The sequence below is a fragment of the Microcaecilia unicolor genome, chromosome 3 (assembly GCF_901765095.1).
Source record: "Microcaecilia unicolor chromosome 3, aMicUni1.1, whole genome shotgun sequence".
Classification (NCBI taxonomy): domain Eukaryota; kingdom Metazoa; phylum Chordata; class Amphibia; order Gymnophiona; family Siphonopidae; genus Microcaecilia; species Microcaecilia unicolor.
Window position 1 is genome coordinate 473,464,095 of NC_044033.1, and position 18,034 is coordinate 473,482,128.

At 42.8% G+C, this 18,034-nt stretch overlaps 1 protein-coding gene across 1 annotated transcript in view; it reads right to left on the reverse strand.

Moving 5' to 3' along the window:
* The window catches only part of LMBRD1 (LMBR1 domain containing 1), a 262,882-nt gene that overhangs the window by 58,211 nt on the left and 186,637 nt on the right, over window positions 1-18,034 (reverse strand). Inside the window, 1 exon segment of the mRNA XM_030195170.1 lies at window positions 769-918. Coding sequence (XP_030051030.1) covers window positions 769-918 — 150 coding nt within the window.

The following is an 18,034-nucleotide window of genomic DNA, read 5'->3' on the forward strand; positions in this document are numbered from 1 at the left end:
TGATTTTTCCTTGCCTTTCTTAGGGCACAGACCGTAAAAGTCTGCCCAGCACTGTTCTTGAACTTTCCATATCTATTCAGTTACGATCAGGGCGTAGCCCGTAGAAGTCTGCCCAGCACCAGTTTTGCTTCCCAATTACTGGCGTTGCCACCCAATCTCCACTAACATTCCGTAGATCCATTCCTTCTGAACAGGATTCCTTTATCCCATGCATGTTTGAATTCCATTAACATTTTCATCTCCACCACCGCCCGCGGGAGGGCATTCCACGTATCTACACCCCTGCCCGTGAAAAAATACCTCGACATTACTCCTGAGTCTGCCTCCTCTTCAACCTCAATTCATGTCTTCTAGTTCTACCACCTTCCAGTTTCCGGAAAAGGTTCGTTTGTGGATTAATACCTTTCAAATATTTCAACGTTTGTATCATAGCACCTTGTCACGGAAAAAGAAAAACTGAGGTACGCGCTCGCGTGATGGGCAGGAAATCAGTCCGCACATGCCAGGTATGCGCTGCACGCCCCAGAAGACTCTGGGAAACCCTTTTTGGTTTTGCTATTGGAAAATGCCGATTCCCAGGCTAACACAGACATCGACCCATAACTGGTAACATGCAATATAACATCAGTTAAACTGAAAGAAATAGACATGTTTAATGAAAACAATATTTCGCATTTCTGATTTCATACCGAAATAAAACATTAGAGCAATGCAACTCAGGACACTGCAACTTAAGTTATAAATATTTTCTTGCAAAGAGAAACTTACCTGTACTAAGTATTTCTGGCTCCCATACATTACATACTGAGGTGCCAGACTATAGATCATATAGTTAGTATGTAGAACAATCAACAGAAGAATCATGCAGAGAAATAGCAGGGCTTGGGGACGAGTTCGACCTCTTCTAATCTTGTATAACTAAAAGAAATAGAAAAGAGAATTAAATACATAGTTACTATAAAATGACCAGTCATATACTGTATATAACACTAATCTTGGCACTCACTCAATGAAAGTATGCATTTTATAGCATGATAGTATTATTCTCCCTTTTATGGATTATAGTTGTATAGTTGTCATTCATTGAAAACAGCATACTAGAAACAAAATTTATTGCATTAAAATGCAGCCATATCCCATTTTCTCTATTAGAGAAGACTGTAAAGCATAACATGCCCATGCTCTTGGATGGAAATGTGTAGAGATATTGATTCAAATTGTTTTGCATTTACCAAACTTTTTGATGAATATGATAAAACTCATTAGAATCTAAATATCTTTAATAATTTAAATGACACTAATGAATGTTCAAGATTTAATCAAAACTTCCAAGTTTGAAGAATATGATTGAAAGCTGAATTTGCTTAATGACAAACTTCTGAACTAAGGGTATCAAAAGGTGAAATTTAAACTTACTTGTTAATTTCCTTTCCTTGAATCTTGCCAGACCTGTCCAGACAAACAGGACATGTCTCCCTGCCAGCAAATAAACACAGAGGAAAAAAATAGCCTAGCGTGGATGCCACTCATTTTATAGGTGTCTAGTGCTGTCTTCTGCTTTTGAGTACACTTATATCAAAGCTAACCATCCAGGATAAAACACACACCAGAGATGTTTTTTTGAGATCTTAATCACCATCAAAACGAAACCTGATACAGCCAAACACGTTTCTTCTTGGTCAGTAACTTAGAGAAGAGATATGACTCAAAACCTAAGATAATATTAATCCTAAATAACTATAGGCTGGGCAACAAGGCACACACTCTTTTTATTCTTGAATACTATAGATTCCCTGGGTGGGATCTGAACTGGTCTATTAGGACTCAAGGAAAAGACATTAACAAGTTTCACCATAATCATCTATGTCTGACTAGCCAAGACAAGCAAGATGGTCTTAAATTTCAATTAAACTGGGCAGGAAAAGGCACAACAGCTCTCAACACCAAATTACACAAGTATAATCAAATCTTTTTATACCAATCTAAATAGGTGCCTTAGCCCATGCCAAGAAAGACATGTGAGCTACAAATAATAAAGAGATCAAAAGAAGGTAAAACCGTTAGAAGACTACTAGATCCTCTAGCTCTCAGGACTCTTGTATTCGAGGCAGATAGTCTCATGGCTTGAACAGACAAGCTTAGATGCATAGGGTGGGAATGCAAATGAAGCAAGGCCATTACCATTTGGAGAGGATTTTGATCTCTATCTTCAAGGATTCCTGCTCCATCCTCGATTTTTTACTGTTTCAAAAAGTACAAAGACTAGGGGGCACTCAATAAAGTTACATGGATAATACTTTTAAAACGAATGGGAGGAAATATTTTTTCACTCAATGAATAGTTAAGCTCTTGAACTTGCTGCCGAAGGATGTTGTTACAGTGGTTAGCATATCTAGGTTTAAAAAAGGTTCGGTCAAGTTCCTTGAGAAAAAGTCCATAGTCTGCTACTGAGATACACATAGGGGAAGCCACTGGTTGCCCTGGGATTGGTAGTGTAAAATCTTGTTACTATTTGGGATTCTGACAGGTACTCGTGACCTTGTTTGGCAACTTAAAAAGGTCCAAAAAGCAAGGAGAAACCAAAACTCCAACAGAAAAGCGCAAGCAAACTTCAGGAGTGGAAGGGACAAAGCACCAAGGTGATCCAAGGCAGTGAAAAACAATTTCTTTATTAATAGCTGTATACTCAATCTTGATCAAAACTGAATTCAGGGACACAGTCCCAGACAGACTCATTCTGTGTTTAGGCTTTCCAGCCTTCATCAGGAGTAAACAACATGCCTGTATAATGCTTTCAATAAACATTCCATCTTAAGTAGAGAGGTGTGGTAGCCGTGTTAGTCCACTCTTAAAGGTTTCTCTTATATATACTATCTGCTAACACATTTGCTTATTTCCGATCTGACGAAGAAGGGCAACCTTCGAAAAGCTAATCAAGAAATGTATTAAGTTATGTTCAATAAAAAAGGTATCATCTTATTTTCTTTTTCAATAAACATTCCGAACCTTGCTTCTCTTAAATGTAACTGGAAGTTCATTTTGTTGCAGGATAATGCCATTTGTGAATAAGTTGCCAAATGGTCATTTGATTATTTTTCTAATAATTTGACTTCTGATATCGACTTTGTGCACATATGCGATGCATACAAATCTATTATAAGAGGCAAAATTATTAAATATAGTTCCCATATTAATAAAATTAAGTGAGCTGCATTTTCATCTTTAAAGACAGAACTTAAAAACTCTAGAAGGAGCCTACTATAAAAAGCCTAATACATCACTATTAGAGAGAATGCAGAAACTTAAATTTCAGTTTAATCAGACATTAAAAGCAAATCTGCTGGTATCATGCTATTGTCTCAACAGGCTACTTATTATGCTGGATCAAATAAAGAGGAAAAAGAAAATAAAGTACACAAATTGCAGCTATTCGTATGAATTCTAACGGTCTCCTGACTAATAAAAAAGATTTTAAACCATTTTGTTGAATTTTATTCAAAAATATATAAATCAAACACGTCACCATTCGATGATCAGATTTTTTACTTTCTGAACTCTTTGCAAAGACATTAAAAAGCTTAATATGCCCATTACAATGTAATGCTGCCATTAATGCCTTAAAATCGGGGAAAGCTCCCAGCAGCGATGGATTTTCCATTGATTATTATAAACATTTTTCAAACTTTTTGTCTCCCAAACTGACTGATCTTTATAGCTATTTTCTGTCCAGAGCCGTGAGCAGGGGTTCCTTCTCGGAGGCGAATATTACTATTCTTGAGAAACCAGATAGAGATTTTCCTACTTGCTAAAAATTATAGACCAATCTTGTTGTTAAATTACAACTGTAAAATCTATGCTAAAAGTTTGGCTGAAAGGTTATCTAAAATAATTGGTGATATTATGCACCCCTCCCAGACCGGTTCTGTCAAGAATAGATTAGCTTCAGATAATACACAGATCTTCTCTCATGTCATCTCAGTAGCTCAGAAAGTATTTGACCTTGCTTGTGTTATCTCACACTGAAAAAGCCTTACATCAAGTGGAGATGTCTATTCTCGGTTCTGGACTGGCTTAAAATTAGGTGGTTCTTTTATTTGTATGGCTAAAATTCTATACTCTCACCCTACAGCCCAACTTTTTATTAATGACTCCTTAACCAACCAGTTCCCCCTAACATGTGGGACCAGCCAGGGTTGCCCACTCTCTCCAATTCTTTTTATTTTAGCCCTTGAGCCTCTACTTATTGCTATTCGCTCCTCGCAGAACATTCATGACATCAAGATTGCACAGTCTTCTGTGAATCTTCTATCCCTCACATATTTCAACATCGAACAATTTGGTTCATTATCCGGATATACCATAAATAAGACAAAAATTGAGATTTTCCCTTTTAACGTTTATTGTGTACAAGTGAATTTTCCTCTATACCAATTTGTTGGTGCTCCACTAGCATTAAATATTTAGGTCTTGTATTTAAGTCTTCTATACAGGAAATGCTACAAGAAAACACCACTAAGGTTCTCAATGTTCTTAAAACCTCAATTCAAAAATGGTCCCCTTTGTTTCTCTTTTGGTGGGGTAGAATGGCTTCAATCAAGATGATGTTTCCATCTATTGTCCTTTATCTACTGAGCATGCTCCCTGTCCAATTTCCTAAATCATTTTTCAATAGTACTGAGAAGCTATTTACTAACTTTCTACGGAAAAACAAACCTCTAAGAATAGCACTTAAAAAAACTAAAAGCTGCTAAAGATAAAGGGGGTGTAAAATTTCCAGACTTTGTATTACACAAATTAAGCCTTTCTATTAAGACCAGCCGCTTGGTCGATGGTAGATTCCTCTGAAGACACTTTCCCATTGTGGCTCAATGTAGCTCATCAATTATCTTACCCCATCTCCTTGAAAATAAGAACGGGTACTTCTATTACTAGATATGATCTTTCTGATATAAATATAAATAATGACACTTACTGGCCATCCAGAGAATTGATGTTACTCGAAAAATTCCATCTTTAAGTCCAAATATGCATCCTTGGGATAATACCAAAATTAAGATTAATAACTCCCCAACTGCTTGGCACTCTTGGTATACAACCCTTTATTGACATAATGGATAATAACTGCATAGTTTTATTTAACACCTTACATACTAAGTTTTCTCTTCCTAATTCCAAATTCTTTCATTGTTTACAAAAAGGTCAGCAATATAGTGAAGATACTTACCTGTAGCAGGTATTCTCCGAGGACAGCAGGCTGATTGTTCTCACATGTGGGTCGGTGTCCACGGCGGCCCAGGAACGGAGATTTTTCCAGTAAAAATCCACAAAGCTTTGCGACAGCCTCCAGAGCGTGGGACGAACGCACTGCGCATGCACAGCCATCTTCCCATCCGCGCGCGTCCATTCCCGCCTCAGTTATATCAAAAGCGAATAAAGAATAAAAACAACAAATCCAAAGGGGAGGTGGGCGGGTTGGTGAGAACAATCAGCCTGCTGTCCTCAGAGAATACCTGCTACAGGTAAGTATCTTTGCTTTCTCCAAGGACAAGCAGGCTGCTTGTTCTCACATGTGGGGTATCCCTAGCCCCCAGGCTCACTCAAAACAATGAACAATGGTCAACTGGGCCTCGCAACGGCGAGGACATAACAAAAATTGACCTACAAAGAAACACCTAACTGAGAGTGCAGCCTGGAACAGAACAAAAAATGGGCCTAGGGGGGTGGAGTTGGATTCTTGTCCCTGAACAGATTCTGCAGCACCGACTGCCCAAAACGACTGTCGCATCGGGTATCCTGCTGAAGGCGGTAATGAGAGGTGAATGTGTGGACTGATGATCACTTCGCAGCCTTGCAAATCTCTTCTATAGTGGCTGACTTCAAGTGGGCCACTGACGTTGCCATAGCTCGAACACTATGAGCCATGACATGACCCTGAAGAGTCAGCCCAGCCTGGGCGTAAGTGAAGGAAATGCAATCTGCTAGCCAGTTGGAAATGGTGCGTTTCCCGACAGCAACTGTTGCAGTCCAATGTATGCAACTGACGTTCAGCAGGGTGGGTATGAGGACGGGGAAAGAAAGCTGGCAAGACAATTGACTGGTTCAGATGGAACTCCGACACCACCTTTGGCAAGAACTTAAGAGTGCATACAGAGGACTACTCTGTTATGATGAAATTTAGTATAGGGAGCATGGGCTACCAAGGCCTGAAGCTCACTGACTCTACGAGCTGAAGTAACAGCCACCAAGAAAATGACCTTCCAAGTCAAATACTTCAGATGGCAGGAATCCAGTGGCTCAAAAGGAGGTATTATCAGCTGGGTGAGGATGACTTGAGATCCCATGACACTGGTGGAGGTTTGACAGGGAGCTTTCTCATGAAGAGAACAACTAAAGGCTGTCCAGAGACAGGCTTACCCTCTACATGATAATGAAAAGCACTAATTGCACTAAGATGAACTCTGACAGAGTTAATCTTGAGACTAGACTCTGACAAGTGTAGAAGGTATTCAAGCAGGGTCTGTGTAGAACAAGAGTGAGAATCTAGGGCCTTGCTGTCACACCAGGCGGCAAACCTCCTCCATTTAAACCTCTTCGTAGAATCTTTCCTGGAAGCAAGCAAGATTCGGGAGACACCCTCAGAAAGACCGAAGGAGGCGAAGTCTATGCTCTCAACATCCAGGCCGTGAGAGCCAGAGACTGGAGGTTGGGATGCAGAAGTGCCCCTTTGTTCTGAGTGATGAGAGTTGGAAAACACTCCAATCTTCACGGTTCTTCGGAGGACAACTCCAGAAGAAGAGGGAACCAAAACTGACGTGGTCAAAAGGGTGCAATCAGAATCATGGTTCCGCGGTCTTGCCTGAGTTTCAGCAAAGTCTTCCCCACCAGAGGTATGGGAAGATATGCATACAGAAGGCCCTTCCCCCAATGAAGGAAAAAGGCATCTGACGCTAGTCTGTCGTGGGCCTGAAATCTGGAACAGAACTGAGGGACCTTGTGATTGATCTGAGTGGCAAAAAGATCCAGCGAGGGGGTGCCCCACTCCCGGAAGATCTTGCGTACCACGCCCGAGTTGAGTGACCACTCGTGAGGTTGCATAATCCTGCTCAACCTGTCGGCCAGACTGTTGTTTACCCCTGCCAGATATGTGGCTTGGAGAAACATGCCGTGACGGCGAGCCCAAAGCCACATCTGGACGGCTTCCCGACACAGGGGGCGAGATCCGGTGCCCCCCTGCTTGTTGATGTAGTACATGGCAACCTGGTTGTCTGTCTGACTTTGACTGGACAGCCGATCTCTGAAAGCCTTTAGAGCGTTCCAGATCGCTCGCAACTCCAGGAGATTGATCTGAAGACCTGATTCTTGGGTGGATCAGGCTCCCTGAGTGTCTAAATGTGCTCCCCACTCCAGGAGAGATGCATCTGTGGTCAGCACTTTCTGAGGCTGAGGAATTTGGAAGGGACGTCCCAAGGTCAAATTGGATCGAATTGTCCACCACTGAAGGGAATCGTGAAAATTGGTGGACAGCTGGATCACATCCTCTAGATTCCCCGCAGCTTGATACCACTGGGAAGGTAGGGTCCATTTAGCAAATCTCATTTGAAGGCGTGCCATGGGCGTCACATGAACTGTGGAGGCCATATGGCCTAGCAGTCTCAACATCTGCCGAGCTGTGATCTGCTGAGATGCTCTGGCCATGGAAACGAGAGACAGAAGGTTGTCTGCCCTCATCTCGGGAAGATAGGCCCGAGCTGTCTGAGAGTCCAGCACAGCTCCTATGAATTCTAGTTGTTGAACTGGAAAAAGGTGGGACTTTGGGAAATTGATGACAAACCCTAGTAGCTCCAAGAGTCGAATAGCATCTGAATGGACTGTAGAGCTCCTGCCTCTGAAGTATTCTTCACCAGCCAATCGTCGAGATAAGGGAACACATGTACTCCCAGTCTGCGTAGTGACGCTGCAACTATGGCTAGGCATTTTGTAAAAACCCTGGGCGCAGACACGAGACCAAAGGGTAGCACACAATACTGGAAGTGCTGTGTTCCCAGACGGAATCGAAGATACTTGCTGTGAGCTGGAAGTATTGGAATGTGAGTGTAAGCATCATTTAAGTCCAGAGAGCATAGCCAATCGTTTTTCTGTCCTGTTTGTCTGTCCTAATTAGATTGTAAGCTCTGTTGAGCAGGGGCTGTCTCTTCATGTTCAAGTGTACAGCGCTGCGTACATCTAGTAGCGCTATAGAAATGATAAGTAGTAGTAGTAGTGAATCATGGGAAGAAGGGTGCCCAGGGAAACCATCCTGAACTTTTCTTGGACCAGATATTTGTTCAGGGCCCTTAGGTCTAGGATGGGACGCACCCTCCCTGTTTTCTTTTGCACAAGGAAGTACTTGGAATAGAATCCCAGACCTTCCTGCCCTGGTGGAACGGGCTCGACTGCATTGGCGCTGAGAAGGGCGGAGAGTTCCTCTGCAAGTAGCTGCCTGTGCTGGAAGCTGAAGGACTGAGCTCCCGGTGGACAATTTGGAGGTCTGGAGATCAAATTGAGGGAGTACCCTAACCGGACCCTAGTCGGAGGTTATGAGAGGCCACCTTTGGTGAAAAAATTTTAACCTCCCCCCGACCGGCAAATCATCCGGCACAGGTACTTTTATGGCAACTATGCTCAGCTGGAGCCAGTCAAAAGCCTGTACCTTGCTTTTGCTGGGAAGCTGCATGGGCCTGTCTGGGCGCACACTGTTTTCGTGCTAGGGCTGAGCCTGGGAAGGCTGTCGGGAAGGTGGATTGTACTTACGCTTATTGTAAGCATAGGGAGCATTCCTCCTTCCCCTGAAAAAACGTCTACCTGTTGAGGTAGATGCTGAAGGCGCCCGGTGGGAGAGTTTGTCGAGGGCGGTTTCCCGCTGGTGGAGCTGCTCTACCACCTGCTCAACCTTCTCGCCAAAAATATTATCCCCCCCAGCAAGGAACATCCGCAAGCCGCTGCTGCTTCCGATTGTCCAGGTCAGAGGCATGCAGCCATGAGAGTCTGTGCATCACTATACCTTGAGCAGCGGCTCTGGATGCAACATCAAAAGAGTCGTAAGCACCCCTGGACAGGAATTTACGACACGCCTTCAGCTGCCTGACCAGGCCTGGCGTGCTCCACAGGGAGCTTGTCCACCAAGTCTGCCAGTTGCTTCACATTGTTCCACATGTGGATGCTCGTGTAGAGCTGGTATGATTGGATCTTGGACACGAGCATAGAGGACTGATAGGCCTTCCTCCCAAAAGAGTCCAGGGTTCTAGACTCCTGTCCCGGGGGCACCAAGGCAAAGTCTCTAGAACTCCTGGCTCTCTTGAGAGCGGAATCCACAACCATAGAGTCGTGAGGTAACTGTGACTTCATCAACTCAGGTTCTCTGTGAATCCGATACTGGGACTCAGCTTTCTTGGGAATGATGGGATTAGTTGACGGTTTCATCCAGTTCCTCAGCAATATCTCCTTAAGGACATTATGCAGAGGGACAGTGGATGACTCCTTAGGTGGTGAAGGATAGTCAAGGACCTCGAGCATCTCAGTCTAAGTATTACATTATTTTCATATTCACCTTTGATCAACATATTACTGCTTTATAGAACTCATAGTCTATTGACCTGTCACATTCCTTTTCTGAGCAACAGTGGACTATCTTCTGGTCAAAAGTCAATAGACCATTAGCCTACGCACCTATTCAACAATCTTTATACCTTATGGGGTCCTTTTACTAAGACGCGCTAAAAAATGGCTTGCGGTAGTGTAGGCTCAGGATTTGGGCGCGCAACAATCCATTTTTTATTGTGCCTGTAAAAAAAAGGCCTTTTTGGTGTTTTGCCGAAAATGAACTTGCGGCAAAATCAAAATTGACGCAAGTCCATTTTGGGTCTGAGACCTTACTGTCGGCCATTGACCTAGTGGTAAAGACTCTTGCAGTAACCGGACGGTAACGGCCTACGTACGCCAAATGCAACTTGGCGTGCATCTGTTACGAGAGCCCAAAAATAAAACATTTTTCAGGCGCGTGTATCGGACACACGCCAAAAATGAAATTACCGGAAGAGCCACGCAGTAGTTGGGCGGTAACTCCATTTTGGCATGCGTTGGGCTTGCGTAGACGCTTACACAGCTTAGTTAAAAGGCCCCTATATGCATAAAATAACACAGACTCCTGTGAGGTTAACAAGATTGAATGGTAATTCATCTAATCTATGCTAGTCTTGTAATTCCTTGCTTGGTACTATTTATCATATGTGATTTAGCTGTCCAAATTTGCAGTTACTTTGGCATCAGGTATCGGATAGAATCTCCTCACTGCTGAATATCCATTTTTCTTTAAGCTTTCCTATACTTATCTTTAAGCTTTCTTATACTTATGTTTAGATCCCGTTGAGGGGCATAATCGAACCGCAAACAGCGGTCCCGAACCATATTATCGAAAAAGATGGCCGGCCATCTTTCGTTTTGATAATACGGTTGGGGCCGGCCAAATGTCCAAGATGGCCGGGTTTGAGATGGTCGGCATCGGTTTTTGCCCATAATGGAAACTAATACCGGCCATCTCAAACCTGGCGAAATCCAAGGCATTTGGTCGTGGGAGGAGCCAGCATTTGTAGTGCACTGGTCCCCCTGACATGCCAGGACACCAATAAGGCACCCTAGGAGGCACTTCTAAAAATTAAAAAAATAAAAATAGCTCCCAGATGCATACCTCCCTTGGGTGCTGAGCCCCACAAATCCCCCCCAAAACCCAATACCTACAACCGTACACCATTACCATAGCCCTTAGGGGTGCAGGGGGGGCACCTACATGTGGGCACAGTGGGGTTTGGAGGGCTCAACACTTACCACCACAAGTGTAACAGGTAGGGGGGGGATGGACCTGGGTCCGCCTGGCTGAAGTGCACTGCACCCACTAAAACTGCTCCAGGGACCTGCATACTGCTGTGATGGAGCTGGGTATCACATTTGAGGCTAGCATAGAGGCTGGCAAAAAATGTTTTTTATTTTTGGGTGGGAGGGGGTTGGTGACCACTGGGGGAGTAAGGGGAGGTCATCCCCCATTCCCTCCGGTGTCATCTGGTCAAATGGGGCACCTTTTCGAGGCTTGGTCGTGAAAAAAAAAAACAAGTAAAGCCGGCCAAATGCTCATCAGGACCGGCTTTCTTTTTTCCATTATCGGGTGAAGCCGGCCATCTCTTAAGGACGCCCCCGTCCCGCCTTCTGTACCCTGTCGACACGCCCCCTTGAAGTTTGGCTGGCTCCGCGACAGACTGCAGTTGAGGCCGGCCAAAATCGGCTTTCGATTATGCCGATTTCGCCGGATTTGAGAGATGGTCGGCCATCTCCCGATTTGTGTCGGAAGGTGGCCGGCCTTCTCTTTCGAAAATAAGTTGGTTAGTTACCCGATATCTCTTTCCTCAACACACAGTAAACGGAAGGATATATTACAGGCAATTGCTCTCAAAACTGTAATGTCAGAATGGAAAGATAATAGTAAGGTGTAATTTTCTTTTTGGTGGAACTCTATTTGCCTTACCAACAAATATAAAGAGAAAATTGCTGAAAATCTAAATCATATTGATAATTTTATCAAAGTCTGGGAACCAGTTACTCATTTTTGTTTCAAGTAACTACTACTACTATTTATCATTTCTATAGCGCTACAAGGCATACGCAGCGCTGTACAACATACACAAAAAAGACAGTCCCATTGTAGAAGTCGGCAAATAAAGACCTGTAGGGTACATCCAGTCTACCTAACAAGATAAACTAATTATACATGGTATGCATACCTGTTTTTGATTTATCATTGCCATTATAAGGGCACAGACCATAGAAGTCTGCCTGGCACTGGCCTTGTTCTAAAATTTCTGAAGTTGCTGTCAAAGCCCCTGAAAAGCTCCACTCCAGCCCATCTAAATCTAATTTAGCCTCCATCAGGGCACAGATCGTAGAAGTCATCAGCCCAGCACTGGCTTTCCTACCTAATTTCCCCTAATTTTCTTTGAATCTTATCCTAAACAGGATTCCTTTGTGTGTGTCCCATGCATTTTTGAAATCCGTTACTGTTTTCATCTCCACCACCTCCCGCAGGAGTGCATTCCAGGCATCTATCACTCTCTCATTAAAAAAATACTTCCTGACATTATTCCTGAGTCTGCCTCCTTTCAACTTCTATTCATATCCTCTAGTTCTACCACCTTCCCGCCCTGGAAAAGGTTTATTTAGAAATTAATACCTTTCAAATATTTGAATTTCTGTATCAGATCACCCCTATTTCTCCTTTCCTCCAGGGTATACATGTTTAGGTCAGCAAGTCTCTCCACTTACATCTTGCTACGTAAACCCCTATCATTTTCATCACTTTCCTTTGAACTGCTTCAAGTCTTTTTACATCCATAGCAAGATAAAACCTCCAAAACTGAACCCAATACTCCAAATGGGGCCTCACCAACGATTTGTACAAGCGGTACCAGTACAAATGGTCCCTTACCTCACTAGTATTTTGGGTTCTACTAATACTTATTCTTACGCATTACCATTGTCTGGTTACAATCCTCTTGTCTTTTCTCTTACATTAGATATGCATGATATACTGTTGTGACAAGATCTTCGCTGTCATATCATGTCGCGTAGTTGATGTTCTGTTGTATTGTATTTTATATTTACTACTAAAATTTTGATAAACACAATTTGAACTTAAAAAAAAGATATAACAGAAATAGAAAAGGTTCAAGGAAGGGCAACCAAAATGATTAAGAGGATGTAACTCCTCTCAAATGAACAAAGGCTTAAGATGTTAGGATTCTTCAGCATGGAAAAGAGATGGCTGAGGGGGGATATGATAGAAGTCTACAAAATACTGACTGGTGTAGAACCGGTTAACGTAAATTGATTTTTTACTCTTTCAAAAAGGACAAAGACTAGAGGACACTCAAGGAAGTTACATGGTACTACTTTTAAAACGAATAGGGGTAAATATTTTTTCACTCAATGAATATAGTTAAGCTCTGGAACTCGTTGCCAGATGATGTGGAATCAGTGATTAGTGTATCTGGGTTTTTTAAAAAAGGTTTGGATGAGTTCCTGGAGGAAAAGTCCATAGTCTGCTATTCAAATAGACAGGAGGAAAGACACTGCTTGTCCCTGGGATCAGTAGCATGAATCTTGCTCTTATTTGGGATTGTCAAGTTCTTGTGATCTGAAATGGCTACTGTTGGAAGCAGAATACTGGGCTAGATGGACCACTGGTCTGACCTAGTATGGCTATTCTTATGTTATGTTTTCTCCTTGAAAAAAAAATATCCTCCAAGAGATTAGTTAGGAAACTTCAGTCCATGTCCCTTGAAGCAAGCTAGAACTAGACACAGAACTGGACTCTGCCCTCTATGAGTAGTACAAAGTTATACCTTCATCTTACCCTCTTCTGGAGGAAGAATCGGGTTGATGGAATAAAGCCTTCAAGAGTAGACATTACCTCCTCTGTAAAAATGAACCCACAGAAACTTTCCTGGCACCAGATACAGATTGCAAATGCCAATAGTGAGAATAATTCCTAGGGAGACTGAGCCTCTCAATGGCCAGATCATAAGACATAATAGGAAGGTCATTCAAGACAGAGATCTTTTTTTTTTACTGTTGCACTTCCTTCCTTTGGTTGAATAACTTGCTCCTTCTGGCATTTTGCCAGGTCGACTCAAGAAGGTGCCCCATCTGATCCCTAAAAGGGTAAGAAGAAACATGTTTTTTTAGATGCAAAATAGCAAATTTTAGTATTTTGGTGGAGTGCACCAATTATTATACTTCAGTGTATTTTTTTTAAATTATTATTTATTTACATTTCCAGACCTAAGAACCCTTGTAAGGGCTTCCTTTAACGTTAATGAAATCCTAGGGATGTAAGTTGTTTTTGATTTATCCATTTTTCCTTCTTTTAGTTTGGCACCTGATTTAACACTTTTTATTTTGCTCCCAGGCTCTGCTTACAAATATTCAACACCAGTTGTCCAGTTCTATGTAAACTGAATACAAGCCCCTGAAGCAGGTGATTGTGCTGAAAGATGTGGGGCTATTGACTGAACTACAGCTATTATGGAACCTTCTGGACTTCTAATTGAATTTAACTCAGACTTGGATTGGTAGCTTTTAATGGATGTTGTATTTTAAACTGTATTAAAACAAATTCATTTTGTCAGCTCCTGCTAGTCGTACTTCCTCTGATGCTTAGTTTTTACTTTCTCTGGTAGACAGCTGATTGTGTCCCTAAATGAATAATGATTACATCTGTGACTTGGGAGAACCTTAAGGGGGAAAAAAGGTGCCAAATGCTCCTTTTCCAACTGATGTATTTGATGCCTTCCCTCCAAAAATTATGACCAAAACGTAAAAACTCTGCAGCTTATAAACAATAAATTCTGATAGTCAGCCCTATTAATGGCTGTAAAAGGGTCAAGCAAGACTAGTATCCCTGCAATCCAACATCCAGCCATTCACTCAAACCACCCAAGCACCCAAAGCTTGATCTCTATACTAAATTTGGGCCAGAACCTGGACTGTGCCTTATCCATTTTGTTCTCCATTTCTAAAACAAATGCAATACAATGAAAGCCTTCAGAGTTTCAGCTGACATCAGTAGTTTGGAAATAGGCCTGTAATTTCCTACCATCATCCAGTGTGCCCATCTCTTCTTTACAATTGGCTTACTTATTGCATGCACAATGTACCCAACACACAGCCTTCTGTTAAAGGTGCATGAATAATTAAACACAAAATTATTATTGTTTTTCTGGTAGATGCTTTAAAAGCCATGCTGGATATGAATCAAATGAACAACTCCCTTCACCACCCTAAGCACCATCTTTTGCATTGCTTCCTTTATTCTCAGATAAAATTAGTCCCACCCATCCAGAGCTGGTGCAAGGATGGTAGGTACCCTAGGCAAGCCTTTAGTCTCACACCCTCCCCCCAAGTAATATTCAGACCCTAGCCTGCAGCACAGATTTTGACAATTAAACTTAATATGGAGAAGTGGCCTAGTGGTTAGGGTGGTGGACTTTGGTCCTGGGGAACTGAGGAACTGAGTTCGATTCCCACTTCAGGCACAGGCAGCTCCTTGTGACTCTGGGCAAGTCACTTAACCCTCTATTGCCCCATGTAAGCCGCATTGAGCCTGCCATGAGTGGGAAAGCTCGGGGTACAAATGTAACAAAACAAAATATCTGTGTTCACAACATAAACGTCCCATAAAACTGCAGGTTAAAGTATGTGCTGATGGCCCAGGTCATACATATTCCGCGAATTAGAAAAGAAAGACGGAAGTCCAAAAGACACCCGGCCTGGTTGAAAAGTGAGGTGAAGGAAGCTATTAGGGCTAAAAGAAACGCCTTCAGAAAATGGAAGAAGGAACCGTCTGAAAATAACAAGAAACAGCATAAGGAGTGTCAAAGCAAATGCAAGGCGCAGATTAAGAAGGCCAAGAGGGAGTATGAAAAAAAGATAGCATTAGAGGCAAAAAAACATAGTAAAAATTTTTTTCGGTATATTAAAAGCAGGAAGCCGGCAAAAGAATCGGTTGGGCCGCTGGATGACCGAGGGGTAAAAGGGGCGATCAAGGAAGACAAAGACGTAGCGGAGAGACTGAATGAATTCTTTGCTTCGGTCTTCACCGAGGAAGATTTGGGTGGGATACCGGTGTCGGAAATGGTATTTCAAGCGGACGAGTCGGAGAAACTTACTGACTTCACGGTAAACCTGGAGGACGTAATGGGGCAGTTCGGCAAACTGAAGAGTAGCAAATCTCCTGGACCGGATGGTATTCATCCTAGAGTACTGATAGAACTGAAAAACGAGCTTGCGGAGCTACTGCTAGTGATATGCAACTTATCCTTAAAATCGAGCGTGGTACCGGAAGATTGGAAGGTGGCCAATGTAACGCCCATTTTTAAAAAAGGCTCCAGGGGAGATCCGGGAAATTATAGACCGGTGAGTCTGACGTCGGTGCCGGGGAAAATGGTAGAGGCTATTATTAAAAACAAAATTACAGAGCACATCCGAGGACATGGATTACTGAGACCGAGTCAGCATGGCTTTTGTGTGGGGAAATCTTGCCTGACAAATTTACTTCAATTCTTTGAAGGAGTGAACAAACATGTGGACAAAGGGGAGTCGGTTGATATTGTGTATCTGGATTTTCAAAAGGCGTTTGACAAGGTACCTCATGAAAGGCTACAGAGGAAATTGGAGGGTCATGGGATAGGAGGAAATGTCCTATTGTGGATTAAAAACTGGTTGAAGGATAGGAAACAGAGAGTGGGGTTAAATGGGCAGTATTCACAATGGAGAAGGGTAGTTAGTGGGGTTCCTCAGGGGTCCGTGCTAGGACCGCTGCTTTTTAATATATTTATAAATGATTTAGAGATGGGAGTAACTAGCGAGGTAATTAAATTTGCTGATGACACAAAGTTATTCAAAGTCGTTAAATCGCGACAGGATTGTGAAAAATTACAAGAGGACCTTACGAGACTGGGAGACTGGGCGGCTAAATGGCAGATGATGTTTAATGTGAGCAAGTGCAAGGTGATGCATGTGGGAAAAAAGAACCCGAATTATAGCTACGTCATGCAAGGTTCCACGTTAGGAGTTACGGACCAAGAAAGGGATCTGGGTGTCGTCGTCGATAACACACTGAAACCTTCTGCTCAGTGTGCTGCTGCGGCTAAGAAAGCGAACAGAATGTTGGGTATTATTAGGAAAGGTATGGAAAACAGGTGTGAGGATGTTATAATGCCGTTGTATCGCTCCATGGTGCGACTGCACCTTGAGTATTGTGTTCAATTCTGGTTGCTGCATCTCAAGAAAGATATAGTAGAATTGGAAAAGGTGCAGCGAAGGGCGACTAAAATGATAGCGGGGATGGGACGACTTCCCTATGAAGAAAGACTAAGGAGGCTAGGGCTATACAGCTTGGAGAAGAGACGGCTGAGGGGAGACATGATAGAGGTATATAAAATAATGAGTGGAGTGGAACAGGTGGATGTGAAGCGTCTATTCACGCTTTCCAAAAATACTAGGACTAGGGGGCATGCGATGAAACTACAGTATAGTAAATTTAAAACAAATCGGAGAAAAGTTTTCTTCACCCAACGTGTAATTAAACTCTGGAATTCGTTGCCGGAGAAAGTGGTGAAGGCGGTTAGCTTAGCAGAGTTTAAAAAGGGGTTGGACGGATTCCTAAAGGACAAGTCCATAAACCGCTACTAAACGGACTTGGAAAAATCCAAAATTCCAGGAATAACATCTATAGAATGTTTGTACGTTTGGGTAGCTTGCCAGGTGCCCTTGGCCTGGATTGGCCGCTGTCGTGGACAGGATGCTGGGCTCGATGGACCCTTGGTCTTTTCCCAGTATGGCATTACTTATGTTCTTTGAGTGTGTGTGCCTATGAAGGTCTATAGTTTTGCTTTGATTGAAGTTTTTTGCTGCCCTCAAGAAGCAAACCACCTAGTCTAGCTGGGCCGGTCCTACATCCATCTACATCCCGTTTCCTCGCCTTCAATTCTTGATGAGGAGATAACAGAAACAAGGCTAAAAGAAATAAGTCAACTCATCACTAATTGGACCTATTTCTCCTGCTCACCTTTCGAAGTTATCTCTTTCAGGGCCGATGTTAGAGTTACTGGCACCACCTGCAGCCTATTAGTTAGCGCCCCCTACCCATCTAGCATCTCCTCTCTCTCCTTTCTCCTCTCAAACCCTCCCTTCCCCTCCCCCCTATCTAGCACCTTCTCTCTCCCCTCAGTGAGAGCAACACAAACTCCTCCACTACCAGACACCTGCCTCCAGGGCTTTTTTTGTAGGGAAAAAAAAGGTACTGGTACTCATTATGGGTAACCTTAGGGGCGGGATCACTATGGCTTCGCCCCTACAGTAGCCACACCCTTTTATCAGTCATGGCGCATATAAACAGGCATCATTGAAAATATTACACCAGTATAAGAGAAGAAAAAATAACTTGTGGGGT